At 37.0% G+C, this 24,175-nt stretch overlaps 1 protein-coding gene across 5 annotated transcripts in view; it reads left to right on the top strand.

Moving 5' to 3' along the window:
• The window catches only part of CHD7 (chromodomain helicase DNA binding protein 7), a 130,832-nt gene that overhangs the window by 72,221 nt on the left and 34,436 nt on the right, over positions 1 to 24,175 (top strand). For all 5 annotated transcript variants that reach the window (XM_062570334.1, XM_062570336.1, XM_062570337.1 and 2 more), the window contains 7 exons: positions 878 to 1,299; positions 10,720 to 10,858; positions 14,159 to 14,296; positions 15,381 to 15,446; positions 20,259 to 20,314; positions 21,609 to 21,723; positions 23,741 to 23,824. In XM_062570334.1, coding sequence (XP_062426318.1) covers positions 878 to 1,299; positions 10,720 to 10,858; positions 14,159 to 14,296; positions 15,381 to 15,446; positions 20,259 to 20,314; positions 21,609 to 21,723; positions 23,741 to 23,824 — 1,020 coding nt within the window. The remainder of the gene's footprint in view (positions 1 to 877; positions 1,300 to 10,719; positions 10,859 to 14,158; positions 14,297 to 15,380; positions 15,447 to 20,258; positions 20,315 to 21,608; positions 21,724 to 23,740; positions 23,825 to 24,175) is intronic.

Genomic DNA, 24,175 nt, shown 5'->3' with positions numbered 1-24,175 from the left:
TGCAAAGTCCTGATAGAGCCTATACTCTTTTATTGCAGACTCATGGATCTTTGTGTAGAGGGGAGCCATTAATAGGAGAAGAGTTGCAATTATATCCCATATGTTTAGTTCAGGCACTTGGCATTTGTGTGATTACACATAGATTTTTCTGTACTTTATGGAAGTTTGCTATGTGCCAGATACATACACTATACGGACTTTAAAATAGGATGCTTAATGCAAATGTAACTTTACAAACACTTAAGACCATTCTTTGTCCAGTTTTTAGTAGGTACAAATCTACTGCAATTATAAGTAGGGAGCTGTGAATCTTTAACATAAAACATAACAGCATATTGTTTTTTTAAAATGGCTTAATCCTTCATGTGTTGATCAAAATACCTGCCGTCACTCCTGAACCAGTGTAAACTGCCTCGATTAATTTTGTGTAAAAGCAGCCAAGTGAGTATACTTGATTTTCCTATTGTACATCTAGAACCAAACTTTTAACCGTTTTTTTCCCAGAGGGCAAAATTCCAGTGCAGCTGAATCATTTGTTCCAGGTTTTTTTATCCTTCTAACTATTTTGAATACAGAAATGCCTGAAATAACAATTGCTTTCCTTTTGCATTTAAATGTTGAAATGCCAGAGTATTTTCTACACTTCTACTTTTTATATAAAGCTTTATAATAAATATTTTTATCATAACTGTATCAAAATTTTTCTGCTCATTTTGTCGCTGTTTCATTTTCAGATATGCTATTAGTTTAATCTGCTTTGTATTTTCTCCTTCTGTAAACTCTTGCTCCAAAACAGAGTGCTCCACAGATTATTTTCAATGCAAAGTTTTAGAATTCAAAGTTTAAAAATTTATCTATTTCCATTTGTCTCTCCCAGCATTCTCCATCGGAACCCTTTTTAGAGAAACCAGTGCCGGATATGACTCAGGTTAGTGGACCGAATACCCAGCTAGTGAAAAGTGATGATTATCTGCCATCAATTGAGCCGCAGCCACAGCAAAAGAAAAAGAAAAAGAAAAACAATCACATTGCTGTAGAAGGTCCCAGTAAGGGTTTTGGTAAGGAAGACTTTCCTGGGGGACTTGACAACCAGAATCTAACCAGGAACTCGGTGGATATCTCTCAAGAAGAGAAGAAGAAAAAGAAAAAGCCCAAGACAAAAAAAGAACCGAAGGATCCTAAGGAACCCAAGGAAAAGAAGGAACCCAAGACCCCCAAAGTCCCTAAGACCCCTAAAGAGCCAAAGGAAAAGAAAGCAAAAAATGCCACATCAAAACCGAAGACCAGCAAAAAGACTAGGTAGGTTGGAAAACTAATGTATGTGTTCAGAGAAAATAGTGTATTTGTGGGATTTCTAGAATATCTGTGCTAAGCAGAGTGGGTGAGGATGAAATCTTGCTTTGTTGTTTGTCATCTGTCATCTACAATACCATTTTTTTCTGAGGAGTATTTGGGCATGTTTCTGTTGTTTGGATTTCCTGTTTATGGCTTCATAATTATCCCTAAATAAGCTAGAAAGGCAGACATATTTGTCATCGTCAACAAGGCTGATTTTTTCTTTTCAAGGCATAAATATTCCTGGATCTGTTAGATTTCAAAACTAACTACTTTTCTTCTGATGGTGATCTATCGTTGTTTGTGGTTTGTATATTAAGAAATTAATCTTCTACAGTAATTTTTTGGTTTGACTGAAATCCAGAGAGGGAGGGTTTAGAGAAGAAAGGTTTAATGAAGTTTTTGTCTAAATAAAGAAATGAGCAACTTGGTGTTGTTACAAGTTGTACTACCCTTCCAGACACTTTCATTCTGACACGGCCTATGAGCTATAAGCTTTGTTTTTTTAAAAAGGGCATTTTTATATGGATATGACGTATTCTCAGTATATCCATTTACAGTTTCATGTAAAAACAGTTTTTCTAGTACAGAATCTTTCTGGATAGACCAGATGTTTCAGCTCTGTTTCTTAGCTGGTTTCAATTGGCATCATGTCTTTCTATCAGGATAGACTTAAAATACTATGGAGCAGTATGAGAGAGGACAAACTGCCGTTATACATGAGTAAATACGTCACAGATAATCACACAGATTCTTTCCTTACCCTCAACTCCCCAAACACCATGATTACAAATGCTTACTTGAAAGAAAACTGAGAGGAAAAAGACATTAAAGCTCAATTTTTTTCATTTGTACCTAGAATTTCTTACAACTGTTCTGAATTTGTTCCAAACATCTGAGTCTGTTTTTCAAGATGTGGCTAGTGTTATAAAATATAACTTCCAGATGTAAGCACAGCCAGACTTGGTTAATCTGAATCAGTTTGAAAAATCCATTTGTATCAGGGTTTAAAAATGGTAGTTAATGAATGAGCTTTGCATATATTCTGCAAGGCTTGCTATTGGTTAGTCTTGCTGTAGTTATTTTGTTAAATAAGGCACAGGTAGATGCTACCTGTTCCTTTGGCAAGAAAAAGCTATTTTTTAACTAAAAAGTAGAGATGGTGTTTCCTGAAGATTTTATAAGCATTAGCTTAAAAAATTAAATGTTCTGATCCCTCTGTATTAGCTTTTCAGTAAATTACAATAAATTGGTTCAGCTTATCATACTGCAAAAGTTATATATATATATATATATACACACAGACACTATGTTTCAGACTGTCAAGGCATAAGGATAAGTTTTATGCGTGTAATAGTAATTTCTTAGAAGAACTCTGTTTGTAAGCTGTACATCTCCCATGTATGTTTTTGAAACCAAAATACTGTAGCAGCTAAAATAAGCTTTTTATTCCATTCCTTTATATTGGTAGATTTGAAGGCTGAACCACCACAATGCATGCACATCTCCCAGCAATTTCTGCACCAAGAAGTATAAAAACTTACTGCAGGTCTTCTTAATTAGTGCATTTTTGCTAGGTCTTTACTAGAATTAAGCTTTATTTAACAAGACATGGTTAGAAAGAATCTCGCTTAAAATCATGCATGGGTTCCTATGGCTGTGTCGAACATCAGACCTCAGAACTTGTCTGCCCCACCTACTCAATTCTAGTATCTCTTTGCATGTCTTAAGTCTTTGGAACATGCTGTGCAGATTAAAGGAATAGTATTTCCTCTGAAGGAACAAATCACTGCTTTCTTAGATGTATATGTAAGGAAATCTTATTCTCTATTTTCTTTCCCATGCTGTAACTCTTGTAACTGGATGGCTGGATGACTACAGTATTCTCGTAGCTACTAAGCCCTCTTGTTTTAACTGTGAGGGAAACATGCAGCATTAAGAGTATTTGCTGTTCCTCATGCTTACTTAGGGTTGTTGAGAAAGTCTGCTTTCCCTGTGTGATCGACTTTCCTTTCTGTTGCTGAATGCTGTTTTGAGAACAAAGTTGTTCTCATTTTGTGGTCTGATCAGATTCAGTACCCAACTTCTTTGATGCACTTTCTGACCATGTTGGGATGCTATTCTTATGTTGCTCTAGCATTTTAAATCACTAGGAAAAAAAATTTGCTTGCTGCCGCAATACCACAGATTGGGAAATCTGTCCAGTGACACAGATCACTGAATCAAGTTTTTAAATGAATCAACAGCCCAAACAATCAGTTAAGCCACAATATTTCAGCAATGCTAACTCTAGAAAGGAAGTATTACAATAACTGAGATGAGTAAGATTCATGCAATCAAATATAAGTTATGGTATGATTATGCAGATAGAGAACACTCTGATAACATTGATAAGATATCTGGCATGTGTTTACTACTGGTGCTTACATTGTTCAGTACTTTGCTTCTAAGCATTGGAAAAAGGAATAGTGCAATTTTAGATTTCAAAATGCTATGAAAAACTAGTGATTTTCATTCCTGAATAACCTAGTTTGTTTTAATAGGAGAAGAGTTTTGCAGTCATGTAAAATTCAGGTATATAAAGAGGAACTGTTTCTCTGGACAGAGCACAAGTCCCCAAAAGTAAAAATTTAAACTGAAATGTCAGGATTAAATTATGAACTATTAAATTACAAAATGGATTAAGTTCTTCAGTACCAAATTTTTAACCTATTTGCGTATTTTAATACAGCCTGTGTCAGAATTAAATAACAGTATTATCACATCCCTTCTACCTTTACAGTAAGTTGTGACAAAATGAGCAGCCTGCCTCACTGAAACACACCTTCATGTGATGGATGACAGATAGATTGGAAAATGAAATAAGCTGATTAATGTATTGTTACGGGAGGTATAGTTCAAACAAACATCACAAAAAAAGAAAACAGACTGCTTCTGTATTGTGCTGTATGCTTTATGACTTTGGAATTTGAAAAGTTGTAATTGAAATTAGCTTGATCCTGCCAGCACAGAAAGACATCTACAGGAGTGGCTGGAGGAAAAAATTTGCAAAAGAAAGAAATGTATTGTGGAACAAATTAATCAGGTTCAAAAAAAAAAAAAAAGAAAAAAAGAAAAGAAAAGAAAAGAAAAGGAAACAGAAGATGAACTTAAGATCACAAATGAAAGATTTTCATTAAGCTGGGCTCTCAGTGTTATTGAGCCAGCTTGGGGCACATGCCAAGTCATCATTTTTTTTTCCAAAAGAAGGTGGAAGGTAAGAGGCAAATAGTCCTACTAAATTGCAATGTCATGGCTCAGATGTCTGCTCCTCCTGTGCCTTTCCCTGGAGAAGATGCAGACCACCTGTTTGAGATCATGCTGCTACCCAGCTGGTCCCTCTCCCCCTCTCTGCTTCCTTTGAAACCCTAGAGAGCAGTTCAGGTGTGTGAAGCAGTAACTGCTTACAAGGGCCAAATAGCAGCTCTTTTCAGGAGCAATTGCTGGTCCCCCTTCCCATCTCCCTGAAGGAGGTGCTGTGCCTTGCAAGGCTCTTTTTACCTGCTTCTCCTCCCCTTGCCCTCACCCCCTGCTGCAGGAGAACCTTCTGCCCTTCCCAAATGCACAGAAGCAGCCTGGGATGCAGAGTAGGGCCGGTGGGCTGCTGCCAGCAAGGGGAGGGTAATTACTTCTGGTGCAGGGGGTGGAGACTGACTTTTTGGCGCGCAAATTAGCTATTTGTTGTATAGGAAAAGGGGATGGCTGGTGGCTGAGGAAGTGGGGAAAGGCTGCTGCATGGAGGGAGTGGCGTGGGCAGCAGGATGCAGTACCTTAGGGAGCTGGAGAACAGGAAAAGGGGTCCCTAGGTGGTAGTTGTAGTTTCCAGTCTGAAGCTCTGGTCATCCTGAAAAGGCAGGAAGGGGGTGCCTGTGGGAGAGAACAGGAAACAGCGTGAAATTTCCCTGCCTGCACCAGTGCACTGAGGCTGTTCCTGTTCACACCTGTCCCAATGTCCCATTTGAACTTATGCAGCTATGAAATGTTTACCTTTGCCTTTACTGCAGAGAGGCCTCGTGGGCTTCACCGTTAGCAAAGTTTACTTTTTAGTAATTTGACAGAGTTTGCAGGCTGAAATAAACCTGGTCATCCTAGTGTTGTTTTTCCTACTTCTCTGACATAAAAAAAAAAAAAAAAAAAAAGGAAAAAAAAAAAAAAAAAAGAAAAGAAAAGAAAAAACAAGCTTTCAATTACTCTAGGAGCCTTAGAAAAAGAAATGTTTGACTCAGTTTAGGCAGCAAAGAAAGTCTGTCAGCTGTAACATTTTGAGAGAGTGCAATTCTTTATTACTGGTTTATGATTTTTGTTGCTCCACAATGTGTAGCATTTTTTTTTTCCAAGCAGAGTTCTCTTTAGAAATTTTTCATGGAATGATGCCCCACAAATGAAAAAATAGAGGTCTTAGTGGTGTGACTGAATAAATTTGTACAATTAAACTACAGAAAAAGCATCTTCCAAACGCTGATACCCATCCTAATGACACTAATAAACAGATCTGTCAGTTACCCAGATCAAATGAAATAGTTGTACAATGTAAATATAAGGCCTAATTACTCCCCCTCTTAATCCTGCTAAGCATGCCCTGCTTTTTGGATTTTTCTCGAGTCAGATGGTTTGGCCCTCTAAGTTTCTGGTGCTTGACCTAGCTCTGTAGGTGGTTGCTTGACTACATGACACAAAAAGCTATTTGTCAAAATTTGTTCTAAAATCTTAATTTAATCTTTTCTGCTTCTCTGTTATCCTTTTACTGTTCTCACTTTAAGCTCTCTTTCTCCTTCATCTTGTTCCCTCCTCTGACCTTCTGCAGGTTGTGTTCCTAGTGATCCCCTTTGGGGCGGTCTGCTATACAGTCCCATGGGACAGGAGGCTGAAACCGGAAAGCAGTACTGGGCAGCTAGCTTGCAAGGCATCTAATCTGAAATGCCTATGTTGACTTGAATAAATTTACTGTGTTTTACTTGAATAAAAGGTCTCATTTTAACTGTCAATTACAAAATATTTTAGTGATTTGTGTGTGCATGCAAGTTGTTCTTTAATTTCTGCCAGATTTGTGGGGTTTGTTTGGACTGGAGACTGTCTCATCTGTAACTGAACTTTGAGTTGTGCATTCACGTGTGTGTAAAGGTGAATATTCAAGATAGTTGTCTAAATGTATATATTACAGTCCTTGTTTCTTGTTTCTAAATTTGGAAAGTGCTATTAGATATGTAGCCAAAGTTGAGTATTGGCACATGGACCCTGACAGTAATTCTGAAGTGTCTAAGCACAGATCTTTACCTACCTGTATTTATATAAGGAAAGTTAATTTTAGTCCACTCTAACACCATTCCTGAATGATTTGAGTGTGCTCTGCGGGAAAGTGGCGCAGGCTAGGTCAAAAGTGGCTGTGTTTAATTGTTACGAACAAACGGCACCGGCTTTGTGGGAAGCTGGAGAGCAGCGAGAGCGGCCGACAATTGCAGGAAGCCGATGTCCGACCTGCCAGGTAAAGCTACTTGCAGTATGACAAACCAGGAAGCGCAGCCTCACGCTGCTCAGAGAGATGGTGTTCTTGTTCTGTGGGGTTTTTTATTTACCTTTTCTTTTCTTTCCTGTGTTGGGGAAAAAAATTGTGGCTATACGTTCAAAACCAGCATTTTTGGGGGGCTGAATTTGGAACTTAAAATTCCTCAGTGTAGATTCCCATAGGCTCTGCTCTCCCCAAGCGAGTCGTGATTTTTACGTGTTTGTTTTTAACTGATGGTGCAAGTGGAAGATTTGAAATTGTGTCCTGTATATATAAATATATATATACCGGTCATGAAATCCTTTTATGAAGATGTTGAGCTCAAACTCTGCGCTGCTACGAGTAGGGAAGGGTGTAACAGAGTCTCGAAAGCAATCTTTGTTTCGGTGGATGTGCTGCGAGTACTTCACTCGCTCGGGAGCTCTTTGTCTGGATCTTCCTGCGCGATAAGCGCTCGGGGATGCCGCTCGAGCCGAACAATTGCGGTCAGGCCGCCGAGCGGTCTCGGGGCAGGCAGACAGTCATTAGCGCTTTCCTGCCTTTCAGCAAACTGGTATTTTATCAAACCTCGGCTACGCTATTCTTGAAGACTTTAAGCCTGTTATTCATATGTGATAGTGCACCCGGGGCACGGTAACTACCACTAAACTTAATTGTACGCTTTGCTCTGATTTATAGAGGTCACCAGCGAAAAGCACCAGCCTGTCAGCCGACTTTACCTGGCAGCGGTTCAACTCCCTGACAGGCTTACCTTTGATTTAAACAAATTTGAGAAATATGTAAAGTTTGGGGAGCAGTTCTGCAGTGATTTGGTAGAAAGCGGCCACAAAAGGCGGCGGCGCGCAGGTGTTGGGCCTGTTTGAAAGCTGATTGAGAGAAGCAGATGGCTTCAGTCAGTGGCATCCAGCCAAAAGAGCAGGTGCTGGTCACGTGGGCGCTGGTTACCAGGGCAATCTGATTGCTCTTGGCGTGCACATGAAAGGGAAGGGGCCCCGCGTTCAGCTGTAGTATTGTATAATTTGTGGCAGTTAGAGCGGAAATAAATGCTGGAAATGGAGCCTCATAGTAGGGGAGACTTCTGTCCATGTGTAGCGTACGCACTAGGGCGGTTGGAAGGGGAACTGTTGTATAGATTTTCCTTCTTTTTTATGATTTGTCTTAATGTCGTCGCTCTTTTAGTGCTATCAAACTTTTTTTTTTTTTTGAAAATTGTCACAGTTTGAGATTACCCCCCCCCCAAACCCCTCAAGAGGAAAACTATATTATGCCCTATGGTTTTACAATAATAAGAATTTATTTTGCAAACTCCCAGTGTTTTTGTGTGTAAATTTTTGTTCATGTGCTTTTTAAAAATTCGGTATTGGTTTAAATGCCCTCTACAAAATAATAATAATGATAATACCGGAGCTGATCTAGTACCCAAGCATTATATAATTGCATTCAGAAAATCAGAAATTTAAAATTACAGCTCTGAAATACACGTTCAGTAGATAAATAATCAAAATGAATAAGCATAAAGCTGACGTGTTTGTTTGAGAAGTTACAGGACTGGGATTTATGAAGGAAAAACAAGCTCCAGACGACATCCCTGCTATGATATTAAGATACTAAGGGAACAGAAGTTGCTTAAAAGTGACTGAAAGAACGTTTCACAATCTATACTTCTCATTTGTCAAGTATCAGTTTATAATGCTACATGAGCAGTTTCTTTTAAACATTTCAGCACCTTTGTAGAAGCAGTCAGTCAAGGTAGTAGCAGGCTGGAGATGTGTGACCAGAGAAGGGGAAAAAAAAAACTAGCAAAACCCCGTATGCGTTGCAAAGACTACATGTACTTAAACTATTAACTTTTTATTAACAGTTCTTTTGTATTTTTGTCTTTTAAAAATTTCATCTACATGATACTAAAGATCTCTGTGCTTAATCTGTATTTAAATGTGTTTAAAGCTTGGTTTTGGTATGTGTGTCTTTAGGTTTTTTTTCTTTTTTTTTTGTCTGTATATGCATAGATGGGGGTTTGAATGTAGTTAAAGCCTTTCCTAAGGCTGGAGGGACGACCCTAAAATTGTTTCTGCCATTAGCAGCCATGACTTTGTAATTTCATGTGGACATGGGGATGTTAGTTTCTGGTTTTGTGTCACAGAATCACAGAAGGGTTGAGGTTGGAAGGGACCTCTGCAGATCATCTAGTCCAACCTCCCTGCTCGAGCAGGGTCACCTAGAGCATGTTCACATCCAGATGGGTCTTGAATATCTCCAGAAAAGGAGACTGCACAACTTCTCTGGACAACCAGTGCTCTGACCCTCACAGTGAAGAAATTCCCCCTCACATTCAGGCGGAACTTCCTGTGGTTCAGTTTGTGCCCATTGCCTCTTGTCCTGTTGCGTGGGACAACTGAAAAAAGTTTGGCCCCATCCCCTTGACACCCTCCCTTCAGGAACTTGTACACATTGATAAGATCCCCCCTCAGTCTTCTCTTCCCCAGGCTAAACAGGCCCAGTTCTCGCAGCCGTTCCTCATAGGGCAGGTGCTCCAGCCCTCTGATCATCTTTGTAGCCCTGCGCTGGACTCTCCCTAGCAGCTCCATGTCTCTCTTGTACTGGGGAGCCCAGAACTGGACGAGATGAGGGCTCACCAAGGGCTGAGGAGAGGGGCAGGATCACCTCCCTCGACCTGCTGGCAACACTCTTCCTAATGCACCCCAGGAGACCATTGGCCTTCTTGGCCACAAGGGCACATTGCTGGCTCATAGTCAACTTGCCATCCACCAGCACTCCCAGGTCCTTCTCTGCAGAGCTACCTTCTAGCAGATCAATCCCCAGCCTATACTGGTGCATGGGGTTATTCTTCCCTAGCTGCAGAGCCCTGCACTTGCCCTTGTGGAACCTCAGGAGGTTCCTCTCTGCCCAGCTCTCCAGCCTGTCCAGGTCTCTCTGAATGGCAGCACAGCCCTCAGGTGTGTCAGCCACTCCTCCCAGCTTGGTATCGTCAGCAAACTTGCTGAGGAGGCACTCTGTGCCCTCATCCAGGTCATTGATGAAAAGGTTGGAACAGGATGGGACCCAGTACTGAGCCCTGGGGAACTCCACTAGGCACGGGCCTCCCACTAGACTCTGCACCACTGAGCACAACTGTCTGAGCTCTGCCATCAAAGAAAAAAAAAAAAAGCAGTAGAAAACTTGTGAAAAGCGTAAAGGTTAGGTAAATAAGCCAGGTAGCGGCAGCAGACAACCAGGAGCCTAGTCCGGTCAAGTGTATTGACCAGTCTGTATAAACTGTTCCTTACTACATGCTGTGTTTGTACTCACTAAGCCTATGTGCATGCCCTGAGATGTGACACAAAGACACCTTTCGTGTCCCGCTCCTTGGAAATAACACAGAACATTAAATGGAAAAATTCCTCATTTGCACCACTATTTTGGTAAAATCTCCTCTGGTTCTGCTCAACTAGTCCACACAGTTAATATCAAGAATTAAGTACCCACGCAATCTGATTTCATTGCGTGTGCGTCAGGTTGTTCAAGTAATGTTTTCAAAAGTGCACATTCTGAGGACAGCGACTCTTCTTTCCTAGTCTTGTTTTTAGCTTCTTGTCAAATATGTTAGTCACTGCCTAAGCTCTGTCCTTGAAGGAGAGAAGTGACATGTCCAGTATTAAGGAATGGGGAATGTATCGCAATGGCTCATGCATCATTGATTTTACAAGTATGCTTAAATTCTTAAATAAGACAAGGCAGTTAAAAATAATGAAGTCACTAAAAATGAACAGTTTAAGTGCTTTGTAAAGCACTTTTTGCTCACATTTTTATATGAAGTTTGATTTAAAATACCTCTGTTTTAGTAACAAGAAACCAGACTCAGATTCTAGTGCTGCGAAGAAAAAGGTTAACAAGGGAAAAGAAGGTTCTGAAAATTCAGATCTGGAAAAAACTCCACCACCATCACCTCCTCCTGAAGATGATGATGACGCAGGAGTTCAGGTAATGCTCATGTTCATGTTCTCTGTAGCCCTTGAGAGTTTAGCTAGGTAGAATTGGAGGTCTGATAGTCTTTGATGTTTTCAGGTATTTTCTTTATTGATTAAAATGTTGTATCAAGAAAGCAAAAACTGGAGATCACCATCGTGAATATTTTGCTTAAAATAAGCACTCCTCATCATGATTTTGCTTTTCAGTCTTGTTGGCAGTAGGTATGTCCAGTGCTACTGATTTTTGCATGTTTTCCTCCTTTACTCAGGAATTATGAAGATGAATTTTCTGATCTGTAGATTTAATATGTCATTGTGAGATCTTTCTTAGAGCCTTGATTTTTCATTTGTATTGGCTTTGTGATCTTCTGAAATCAAAAATAAAACATGAAAAAGCAGTGTGGAGAGAACTTGGATGCATGTGGGTTGTACGACACCTTTTTTTGTGAATGAGGGGCCTTTTTGCAGAACTGCTAGTGATCAACTAACAGTGATAATTTCTCTTCAACAGTGAGCATCTGTCAATTTCTGTGTAAACTTTTTCATGTAAAAAGAAATCTTGAAATAGAAAAAACAAATCAAAAAACTTTTGTGTGTTCTGTCACTAGCCATGTTAAGAGGAGGTCAGCTCATGGCTTGCGTCTGCTGGAAAATGGTCATAGTGGGCGTTAAAAATCAGAATTTCAAAATGTTTGATAATTCTCAAAAAGAGAAAAAGAGGCAAATAGTAGTGGAGAAAGTGTAAGTCTCCTAAACAGTCATGCTGATATTTCTGAAATCCATTGCATTTGGCCATCACATATCAATTTGTGCACGTTGCTTCTAGTTAATAGTGATTTCAGGACCGGTGATCGCTTGAAGGCTCAAAGTAGCATGGTGCGAAGGTTGGCAAGTAGCAGTGTTGTAACACAAATGCAGTTATTGTCTTCTATCTTTATCATTTTCCAGAGGACTGTAGAATATAATAAAAGGTGGAACGATACTCTAGTTTAAAAACAACTGAAAGGAGCATTATTTCTGAGTCATGAGAGTCATCATGACATTGTAAAGTCTGAATTAGAGTGGAGATATGCATGCAAACATTAAGAAGTCTGAAGAATGAGTTTTCTGTCCTGTGCCTCGAGTCTTTCTTAGCTTAATGGTACTGACAAACATGCAGAAGAAACTGCTAGGGTTGGTGGGGTTTGTTTTCTGTTTGTTTTGTTTTTTTCCCCCAGGTTAGTATATACTGCCTGCAGTTCAACATATATTTGCATTTGTTGTTTTCTGTTTAGTGGGATAAGGACTCCTCTCTGAAAGTCATTGTGGTGATAAATTTCGTATCTGAAATATATTTCTCTTTACGTAAATATGAGTGTTAGGGTCTTTGCCTCATATAATTAAAAGTAATGAAATATTATCATTTAGTTTTCATTTTCTTAATATTTTTTCTTCACAGTGTGGATGTTATACTATGCCCACACTACTTTATGTAAGCCTGGGGGGGAGGGCTGCAACCTATATGTTAAGATATCTAGAATTAATATTCTTGTAGAAATGGGTTATAGATTTCCTAACTCAAATTTATTATGCAGTTCTCTAAAATGATGTTGTGTCTTTTTTGTATGCTGCTGCATGAGCTTCTTAAAGAGCTCAATATTTAAGTGTGATGCATAGTTATCTTCAGAGAATAGGAAGAATATTTACTTTTGTGTGTTATGTTCTTGTACAAATTTTTATATATTCTGTTGCCAAATCTATTATTATTCACCTTCCTACCTATAGATCAGTTGATAAGTAACAGATGAACTAATACAGATGCATGCATGGTTTCTGGTAACAACACACAAAAATTGCAAAGCCTTACGTGAATGCTAGGAGAAACAGGAAGCTAACCAAGTCAATAAATAACAGAAAGAGGATTATACTTAGATGCCCTTTCTATTAGAGAAATGGACAAAGAGACTTTTGGCACCAAAAATGTTGGTAAGACTTACCTATAGAGCTGAAAGAAAATTAATATACATCAGTGATTATGGAAAGAGGGTATGAATTTCCGAAGTGGCATCTATTTTCAAGTATAAAAATCTTGCTGTCATGTTACAGTTTCACGATAACCCCTGTAACTTACTAGTTTAAGGATAGAGGCACATCATTGCTATTTAGAGGAATAATGTAAATTCAAGCTTTACTCAAAAGTTTCAATTAAATTTAAAGAATTTCTGATTTTGTGAAATGTTTCAGATATTTATGCAATTAAAAGTATCCTTAACTATCTAAATATTTATTTCATCTATGTACATTCAGAGACCTGGGTACATAGATACGTTGAACATGCTACATATATATTTGCATGTAGTTGAATAGATACTTGTTAAGCTGAGAAAGCTTCAAAAATAACTAATATATCAATTCAGAAATTAGAATTTTTTTTAGTAGTTTAAAATTCTTTTTTAATATGTATGTGAGTCCATTGAGATAGGTAATGCTGAGCTGACAGTTTCCTTCAACAAAATGCATTATTAGCTTTTTCAAACTGATGCAGACTATCTGGGAATTTGAATTTTGTAGAAATTGTAGAAAGCTGTGTCTGGCAGTGAGAGTTAAGTTACAAATGTTGTCAAATGTATGTGTGTATGTTACAGACTTTTTTTTTGTTCATTTGTTTTGCATTTCCTCTGATACTCTCGCTTGAAGGTATTGGGCCACAGGCACTACATTTGCAAACTGGGAATCGTTTGGCTTTTTCTTTCTCCTGTGTTAAAGTTGGGGTCTTTCCTTGTGCTGTGCTTCAGGGCAGCCTTCTGGATAGAGTAGGGTGAACAGAGTGAGGAAAATGTATTTCGCCATACTTCCCTTAGTATGTCTTGTCAGTACAACTACTAGCGGTGGACAGGGAGAGCAAAGTTACCTTGGGCAACTTTAGGGGCCATGCTGTGGAAAGCTGATGTTTGGTTTCCTGCCTTCATCATCTCCTAAAATTGGTAGAAAACACAAACTGAGAAGAGAGATGCTACTTTTTCTTGATTTTGAATTGCTCGGTTAGATACGCTTTTTGTATTCTTATGTGACTCAGGTAATCCTAAGAACCCCTCACCACTTTCCAGCTCAGAATAAGCATGATCTTTTTCAGTACAAAAGTTGAAAGTAGCCTAAAAGGTAGGAATTTAGAATAGTGCAGTCTTGATTCCATTGTTTGTACTGTGCTACTGTAAAAATGGTACCTTTCTTTTTTACATACCAGTGTATTTGAGAAATACGAAAAAGTCTTCTCAGTCATTCTGCGGTTCATCGGTTTTGTTCGTCATGAAAAACACCAATACTTTCTCTTTAGAAGCGACGCTCTAGCAGGCAGGTGAAGAGGAAGCGTTATACGGAAGATCTGGAGTTCAAGATTTCAGATGAGGAGGCTGATGATGCTGATGCTGCTGGAAGAGACTCTCCTTCTAATACTTCTCAGTCAGAGCAACAGGTCAGTTGGTATCCCAGATATGAATGGACTGGAAAGATGGTTTTAACTGCAGCATTCAGAGCTCAAATATGGGCTCTTTCCTGAATGATATTTATCCATGGTTGGCACAAAGTGCCAAAAGAAATTAGCTTTTTAGCTTCTTAAAGAATATATTCATTCCTGATTTTGTTTACAAGCTGACAATATGTAATTTGACACAATGCTTTGAAATTAATGGTCTCTATCTAAAAAAAAAACCCAAACTGGACTGCAAGGAGTCTGAATTTACTTCTATAAATTCAGTGGTCTGGCTTCTCTGACTTTAATAAACCACTCAAGCTTGTTCCCTGCTGCTAGGCACCATAAGAACCCCTTTATGAAATTACTGCCTTGTAGTACCCAGCAGGGTACACTTTATTCTCTGTGCAATGTAAATGATGGATAAAATAGTTTGAATAAAATGAGGGGTAATAATGTAGGGATGACTGTTGTAGCAATCTCATTGTTTTGTAGTGCTTTTTCAAAGAACTACTTCACTTAACTAACTGATGACCTATTGGAGAATATATATGTGTTCTTTGGTATTTCATTTGCCAATTTGTTAAGCCCTGAGAAATACAGTATGTGATCTTCATTTTTAATTGTGTATTGTCAGAAAGGGAATTTGATAGGCTTGCCTACAACTGTAATGGTGGGGATCACATACAATTTTGGTAGCTGTCACCATCATAAGAACATTTACGCAGCTAACTGGAGTTTCTAAACATCATCTAGTATTCAGAATGGTGTAGTTGGATAATGAAAGCACGTTAGTTTTTGGAGAGAGATACATGATTGTACTGTATATGTGTATGTGAGCCTTTGTAGGAAAGCAAGATTTCAGTTAGCACTTCAAAATGTGTTAAAACAAGTGTTCTTCAGTCCTTTATTATGTTATTAAATGCATTTGAATCCTCTGAGTTCTTATGCTAGGAGGAAAAAAATCCTTCTGTGCATTAAACTCTTGCTGCAAAAAAAATATTCAAAGTTTTTTCTGATGTTGAAAGTCTATAAGAAACAAAAATAATATATTAATTCCCATAACTCTTACATGATATTTATGTAGGAATCTGCTGATGCCGAAGGTCCTGTTGTGGAGAAAATTATGAGTAGCCGTTCAGTCAAGAAAAAGGTAACAAACAAACAAACAAACAAACAAAAAACACGCACCGTATTTTTTAAGAGCCAAGTATAATTCTACTAAAGCTCCTATTAAGGTTTCAAAGTATCTTGGATATTCTTAATGGAAGATTGTTTTAATGAATAGTAGAAGTTCCCTAAAGGTGTCTTTAGGTAGTTTTTAATGTGCTTTTGGGTGGGCATAAACCAAACAGATTGCTTGTTTAGTCTCTGTTTTTTTCCTGTGTCTCTTCAGAGAATTTTTTTTGTAAATATACAAAAAATATATATATAATAGTATACATATATTAGTGTATATATATAATATACATATATATATACATATATATATACACACACACATACATTCCTGGGCACAATCTGTGTTGCTCTTTGATTTAGAGTAATATTTCATGGGAGTCTGAGGAGTGAGCAAGCGTACCTTTACCACTAAGTTACTGACTTTTTTGTGCATCCTGTAACAGTGGTCATGCTTATGCAACCAGAACAAGTTTACATGTGACCAAGAACATTACATATGCAGGTGGTCAAAATACTCCTTTTTGCTGTGCTAGGATGATGAAGAAACATTTTATTTAGATAGTTGAGTGTGTGTGTGTGTGTGTGTGTATGCAAGTGTACGTGTGTGTTTGTTTCTAAATTCTGCCTGGCTTGTGAATTAGGTTCTTACTTTGCTCGAAGGGTGTTCTGAACTACTTCAGAACTTGGTTGGTCTTTAAGTTTACAAACTACTAGCTTCTGAGCAGGAATTAGAAAAGAGCTTGTTCCAAAAAGGGCATTATTGTGTATTATAGGTTATTCTATATAGCTAATTCTCTGATTTGTCTTGCAGTTAGGTTAAAAAAAAAAACAAAAAAAAAAAACAAAAAAAAACCTCTAATCTAGAGGTGATACTGGGGTTTATCTTTGTTAACCAGAAAGATTTCATCTTTTCCTAGAAGTGTTAATTTTCAGGCTAGAGGTGGGAGAATTGCATTTGCTCGTGGATTATTATTATTACTATTTTTTATTACTGCTGTCATAACATCATTGAGAGCTTTGTAAACCAAAATTCATGTAATGTCATGACTGACTTTGACTGAATTTGACCTGGTCCTGCAGCTTTCACAGCACAAAACCTCTAGGGTTTTGGGGGGTGTTTTTTTAAGTCTAGAGCTATATTTTGTATTTCAAGCCACAGGCTTATTTTTCAGATAAACTTCATGTAATATAAACTTGGTAATTAGTTGTCCTGATGGTCTACTAGGCAGGAGAGGAGAATGTGGTCTTTTCATAAATGTCTTTACAGTGGAAGCTGTTTTTCACCAATTATTCTTCTCTTCTTCCTCTCCCCTGCAAACAAAGGTGTGATTACTCATGGGGAGTGTGTATTTTGCTGCAGTTTGTGGGAAGTGGTTGGTTTGCTGCCTGCATGTCTTTGATTGCAAGCTCTGCTGGAGGCAAGCTCTATTTTGAGCTCTTTCTTTAATGTTTTTTATGGATTGCATTTACAGGTTTGAGGGATGTCTCTTCTTTCCCTGCTCTTCTTCTTAACCCTCTTCTCTATCCCCCAAAAATGGATTTCAGGATGTTAATATTTAACATCTGAAGTACCCAACTGTGCTTTTATTAAAGGTCTTTTACACTCCTACTAACGTCATCAAAACCTTGGTTGTTAGATTACTAATCAAAGTAAAATTGCTGCGATCAGGACCAGTGCATAAAATAAACATGAGGAAATGCTTCACTAGGAAACCTTTCAGTGAATTAGGGTGTAACAAAGCTGTTATGCTTAAGTAAAGGACATTAGATAATGAATACATTTCTGGAGCAATGCTCTTATCTCAAAATTATACTGGCTTTCTCTAAAATAATCTTAGTCTAGCTTTGGAGTTATCAGATATGAATAAAAATATTTTCCCCATTATTCTTAACTCATTTTTTTTAATTCTGTTGGGTGGTCATACCCCTTGCAGAAAATTTTGCATTCGTATAACCTCTCCTCTTTCTAAAACTTTTCTAAACTGTCACAGTCCTGATGTCTTGAGTTTGTATCTGGAAATCTCTTAGTTATTTTCTTGGCCAACTTGAGCCTTCTTTGAATTTCTTCTATGTGACTTTGAAAAAAGAATGACTAGAACTAAATATGCTAATCAGCATAATGCAACATGTTATAGAAAGGTATGGTATTTATAGTGCCTTGTGTGTATATATCGTGCATCCAAATTTCTCTTTTTACTTTCTAATACGTGAAAAGAACTATGTCTTACTGAACTGCTTACATTGCCTGCATCTTTTACATGAACAGATTAGTTTAAAATCCATAGTGATTGTTTCTAGTATGTATAGCTTTGCATCTGCCTGCTACTTTTCTAGCAGTTCATCTTTCAGTTATTTTTTTGAAGCTGTTGGATATCTCTACTCCTGAGTGGCTTGCTCAAGTAACAGTATCAGCAGATATTACTGTATATCTTTTGTGGCAATGGCAGTGCACGACTTGAAGGAAAGGGTCATGTATTTCTTCAGCTCTTTGCAAAGACTACAGATTGGATGTCAATTATGTCGCACTTGGGAAATGATTGTTTGAGGTGTCTTATGTTGGCAAGTCTGATGTACTATTTTAGGGTGTCTTCATAATCAGTTGAGGAAGAATTTTGTGTAAATGTCATGTTTCACCTTGCTACTTGGTCAATGTTAACATATGTGTGAGGATTGGACAGTGACATACAATCACTGATGAGAGAGCTTCTTTCTCATCTGTGCTATGTTGATATTCTAGTAACCGCAACTGAGTATAGGTGGCTGTGATTCAATTTGAATTTTTCGTTTGATTTGCCATGAGCATGAATGCCAAAGTAACTTTTTTACAGGATTTTCTTCTGAAATACTCTTTATTGAAGTGAACTTTTGAAGCACACTTGTAGAAGATATAAAAATGTAAGACCAGTTGTTATCTGTTAGCCAATAGAGCAGTAGTTGTATGAGTTACAGAATTTATCAAGATTTATATTGTGAATTATTGTTATTAAGTTGGCAGTTGACAGTAAGTATATGTGATGGAAATGCTACATAACTGTCTTAAATTGGATAATATGGAACTACTGTATAAAGGAGTATTAGTATATCATTATTAGATTGTTGCATCTCAAAGGATTCTGTTTTAAAACTAATTAAAGACTTGGTTATAAAGAGTAAAAAGTTAATATCTTAAAATTAGGGAGAGCTACTTAAAGAGTGGTTTTGCCTGGGGGTAATAAATGCATTCAGATAGTAGAATCTCAGGTTTTTTAGGCTTCAATTTTGTGATTATCTCCCTGAGAAACAACCCCTGTTCTGTCTTTTCTGAGAAATAAAGTTGATGGTCTTCAAATTCCTTCCTTGGACAATGTCTTTATAAAATGACTGAGAAACCATCTGCCTGTGTTTAGAGCTAGAGTATAGTTCTTGGAGCACTGAGAATAGCTTGTTGTCTTCCATTTCTCCAGGGAGACCTAGGTGGAAGCGGGTTTTTCATCTGTCTCCACAAAGGAACTTGGGCAGAATATACTAGAATGATGTAAATGCTAAGATCCTGTACTAGTCTGGAAGAGAAGGAATACTATGTAAATCAGATTATGGGTACATGAATTTTTTCTTTACTGTGTTAAAAGATAACTTAATGCAGAGTTTAATGTAGCTACTGTTGCTGTCCTTCACTTGAACGTGTATGGATGTAATGTCTAGCCAGCAACTTCTTTTTAGAGAGAATTTGAAAGATGATATTTCATCCTCTAGCTTCAGAGTAGTCTCTCTTTTTCTGTATATGTTTGATGGAGGAGATTGACTTACATAGGGCTCATCAGTTTTGTCTGTTTAGTTCTACACAGAGTGTTTTTTACAGATGTTGCTGTCTGATGAAGTATGTGTAATAGAAAATTTTATTCTATTTAAAATTGTTCCAAAGTTCATTAGCAAACACAACTGTTAATGTTGTGACATAAACTGAATTCTAAATGCGTGGCTGATGCACTGTCCTTAGTTTGTCCTATAGCTAGGTTCAGGAGTAATATTTTGTTGAATTACATGCCATATGTTATGCAATACTTTGGCACTAGGGATGAGTTAAGGATAGTCTCACCCCTTAGCACTGAATGCCCTTGGTTTTGCTGGTTTATATCATGAATTTAACCTTGCTTTAAATGTAGTTTTTGGGTGTTAATTTAATTTGGCTGCTCTGTATGTGAGACATCTTGCCTGAGTGAATTTAATTGCACCGTTGAGTAAAACTAAAGCCATGAACACTGATGCACTAAAATTGTAGCAGAGGTATAAGGTTCAGTTTTATATGGCTTCTTGTTTGGAGTTATTAACTATATGGAGGAATAAACCTCCTTTAAAACTCCTTTTTTAAAACATTACAAAACCCACAATGTAAAGTTGCCATGAGCCAGCCAAAAATAATACATATGGCATTCAGGAGTGCAGTTGCTAATTGGCTGCTGCCTGAGAAAATGGTACACTTGGCTTCTACTTAACACTGTGGGTTTGGCAGAAAGCCAGATTTGGGGTGAGGTTGTGAATGAAGCTGTGCATGTGGTTAGGGAGGAGTTCAAATGATTCATGTCTTGGAAGTTGTAGTAAGTGGTGCAGTATGTACGTGGGTAAGCTGCTGGAGGAAACTCCTTACCCATGTCCTCCCCCACACACTCTTTCCTACCCCTCCACTTATCTCTGCTGCTCGCTATTTAGTGCTACGTGGAGACTGTATTCGGTATTTCAGTTAGTTTTAATCATTCACTCCGCATTTAATGGTTTAACTCACATTTCAACAATTCTTTTCTTACAGATGGAGAATGGAGAGGAGGTAGAAAGAGAGGAATTCTATGTAAAGTATAAAAACTTGTAAGTAAAGTTACAGGTCTGGTTATTTTCATTCAATTTATGCAAATTCCAAGTAGTTGTTGAAAAGTATATTTGTAAATGATGTTACTGTTGCTACCCTACTTTTAACTACTTTTTAACTACTAATATTTAGTCCAAGATAGTGGTAAATAAATAACCGGGAAGTATCTTACATTGGTGGTATTAGGTTTGGTAGTGTCTCTAATCTGTGTTCTTTCTGAAATGAATTCTAGAGGTAAAATTGCTCTGCTGTTAAATTTTAATTTAAGGCTCTGAATATGCATGCAGGTTCATGAGCACATACCTGCGTAGTTGTATAGCTCTAACTGCGACCATGGAGCTTTAATCTCGTAATGCTTCTGAAAACTAATCAAAAACAGCCTTTAACATTGTTTCAAAATGAGATTTGTGTTCAACAAAATGTTTCATTAAGATAACCAATGAAATGGTTTCTAGTATTGCAGCAGAGAGCTGCTGCTCTGGAAGAGGGATACAGTAGGAGTGAGAGCAGCATACTCTCACTTCTGGGCTCTAGAACTTCAATGCAATCCGTATTTAAAATAAAATACTCTGGGATAAAGCACTTTTTTCTTCAAGAGAAATAGAAAATCTTGTTCAATTTTAAAAATTTCTGTATAAAGTGAGTTTCTTGCAGTTAACTGCGAAGAGTTGACTTCATTTTAAATATACTGCCCTTTTTTACCCTTTGTACTATGTTAGTTATTGTGTGATATCTAATAGCTTAATTGTGATTTGTCTAGTTTTATTACTCTGGCATGTAATTTTGTATTAACTATTTGTATCTTATTTCTTAGCAGTATAACTTTATGATAGACTTTAAAAATTTAAAGTAGGGCTAGTCATTTTGGCAGAGATGCTGATTCTTATTTGAAACTTAGTGTTTTCTTAAAGATGAAGTAGTGTCATAGACTTGCAATTATAAGTCTTTATTTTCTTTCTATCAATGTTAAAATGTTAATTGACTCATGGGAATTCTAATTACAGAGCTCAAAAATATAGTGTATAGTGTGATAGTACTTGATATCTGTTTACATATTCTTATTTTTTAAGAACTCTATTCTTTGCTGGTGTATAATGTTAAATAGTAACATTTATGAGGAATATATTATCTAATAATCTATATTTTGAATATGCACAGTAAAAGTGACAGTGTACAATTTTCCAAGCATGACACTACAGTGTGCTTAAAAAATGTAACAGTACCAATGGGATGCATAGGCATATCCAGTAGAAGCACAGTTTTGAGTAATATTTTCTTTATTTTATCTTCTAGTTCTTACCTTCACTGTCAGTGGGCATCTGTGGAAGAATTGGACAAAGACAAGAGAATTCAGCAGAAGATAAAGCGGTTTAAGGCAAAACAGGGCCAGAACAAATTCCTTTCAGAAGTATAACTTTTTTTCAACTTTTTTTTAATATTTAAATGTTAGATATTTAAGGAATATTCCTATGAATTCTTATTCTGTATACAAGCAAAATATTTTGAATAACTGGGTGAGATACCAGTGATGTTTATTCTGGTGTGAAGTATAACCAGGCTTGATTCCTGCGGTAATATAATTTTAGTATAGCTTTTTTCTTGAAGTGAATGATGAGTTGTTCATACTTGTAAACAGGAAGTTTCTTTGTCTTTGTTGTTTGCTTGCTTAGATCTTAGCCCTTGCAATGTAATGTGGAAACAGTGTAGTGATTCTATTTAAGCTACCTGTATGAGACAGTAAGTAAAGATGTGTAGAGTATAAAAAAATATACATTTATAGAAGCTAGACAAATTCTCTTGTGTCATACTCTAAAACTTTTTAAAAACTTAAGCAACCTGTCAGAACTGGGAGTACCAGTAGCTTGATGTAGAATTCTCTTTCTTAACCATGAGGAGTGACCTGAAAAGATACGTATACCTAAGACTGAGAATGATTCTTGCTGAATCAGTATCAGGTCTGTCTTCTCAGGGGCTGATTATGCCAGAAAAATGCAACACGTTTTTCTGTGTTATGGGCTGCTGTTCACTAGGGATTCTACGCTTTTGATTATCAATTTAATTTCACTTAGAGCCATAAGCAGCACTGTGGCAGGGGTCCTGTCAATAAAAGACCAGATATTCTGATTTGTGTCTCTGAAAGCTCGATTTTCAGTGAAATGCTGTCCTTTGAGAAAGCACACGTTTTTGTAGTAATCTGTTTATTTATTTGCATATTTACCTATCATCATTATTATTTATAATTCAAGATAAGCAAAATCTGTGAGAAATTGAAAAATTCTGTAAGGTCACCAATAGCTTCTGATTAATTGGATCAGCTTGATATAGTTGGATAAAATTTAGGGGAGGAGGAATTGACGTGTTATTCAGGAGAAAGTATAAAAGAGCAAAGAGTTTTTCTGTGAGTGGTAGGTCAAAACAACACAAGATGCTTTTGAAATTATTAGAAAATGAAGTGGCAACTGTAAAGAGTTAGCTACATCTCATAATTCTAATGCCTAAGGTGCTAAGATAAATTAATTTAAATTAATTTTTCATGACCTCTGGTATTTCCCTTTTTAAAAAGAAGTTAATAAATAAATGAAAATTTGGAAGAATGTTCAATACAGTCTTTCCTGCCATTAAGCAATTTTTAGTGTAAAATTTAACATCTGTTCTAAAGGAACAAGGCAGGAATTGTTTTTTTATTTGTTTTATTTTGTTGCTGTTTTTAAAATCTATTTCTAAGTGAATCATAAGTTATTGTAACAACTTGGAGTTTGTTCTTGTTTAAGAAGAAGCTATTAGAATATATATAGTTCTTACTCCCTTTATCTTCCTTTTCTGCTGGAATAGCTCCTAAAAGTATAAATTGAAATGCAACAATTTTGTACACAAGTGTATTCCATAACTCATTGCTGAGACAAGAAAGATGATAAATTGTGAATTTTGGAGAAGCTGTATATACGTGTGCTATTTCTTCTGTTTCTGGAGTGGTAATCCCTGAATCTTGCTTATAAAGCAATTAAACAATTTCTGTAGTTAAAATAATCTAAAGGCACTTAGTGTGCAAGGCTCTAATTTCTTTATTGCAAGCTGTAAGTTTTCAAGAATACTAAATGCATTGCATGCCATAAGCCTTTTCGATTGCTCATTAGTGAATTGTAATTTCACACTTCATTTAAAATATTCTTAAACATTCTCTCACAGTAAAAGGTTTCACACAGTAATTAAGAGGCCCAGTTAACAAAGTCTGAGAAGTCTGATTCCCTCACGGGGAATGATCTTGCTGAATTGTAGCATTTCAATTAACATGTTGAAGTTTGCCAAATATAAATTTTATGTCACTGTGACCCAAAATATTATTGCCTGGTGAAATACATAATAGTTTTCCTCCCAGGAAGGGCTAATAAAGATATCTTCTGTATTTTTGTCTCTGCCTTCAACAGATTGATGATGAGCTTTTTAATCCAGATTATGTGGAAGTTGATCGAATTCTGGATTTTTCACGTAGCACAGATGATAATGGAGAGGTAAAGAGAAATTTCAGTGCATTTGTAGTCATATAGAAATTGTATTTAGAATGCATTCTTTATGAATATAAATATATTAAACATTTTTGAAGCTACCCATCTGTGTGCATATAAAATAGGAAGTCATGTGAGGAAACATGGGCTAATATAGCAGTTTTCTTAAAGGAAAGGGTTTTAAGTGAGAACTCCAAACAAATCTTCTATGAATAACTTCTATTAAAAAAAAAACAAATGAAAAGCCACTCTGCTGTTGTAGCTCTAACATATTTCTTAATGCTGCAGAGGTAGAATGTCCATGCAGGTAGTAGAGAAATTAAATTTAGATTTCAGCGGTCTTAGCTAACTGAATGT

Source organism: Rhea pennata, chromosome 2 (genome assembly GCF_028389875.1).
Source record: "Rhea pennata isolate bPtePen1 chromosome 2, bPtePen1.pri, whole genome shotgun sequence".
NCBI lineage: Eukaryota > Metazoa > Chordata > Aves > Rheiformes > Rheidae > Rhea > Rhea pennata.
The sequence above is the reverse complement of the archived record's forward strand: the minus strand, read 5'-3'. Positions and strand labels throughout refer to the sequence as shown.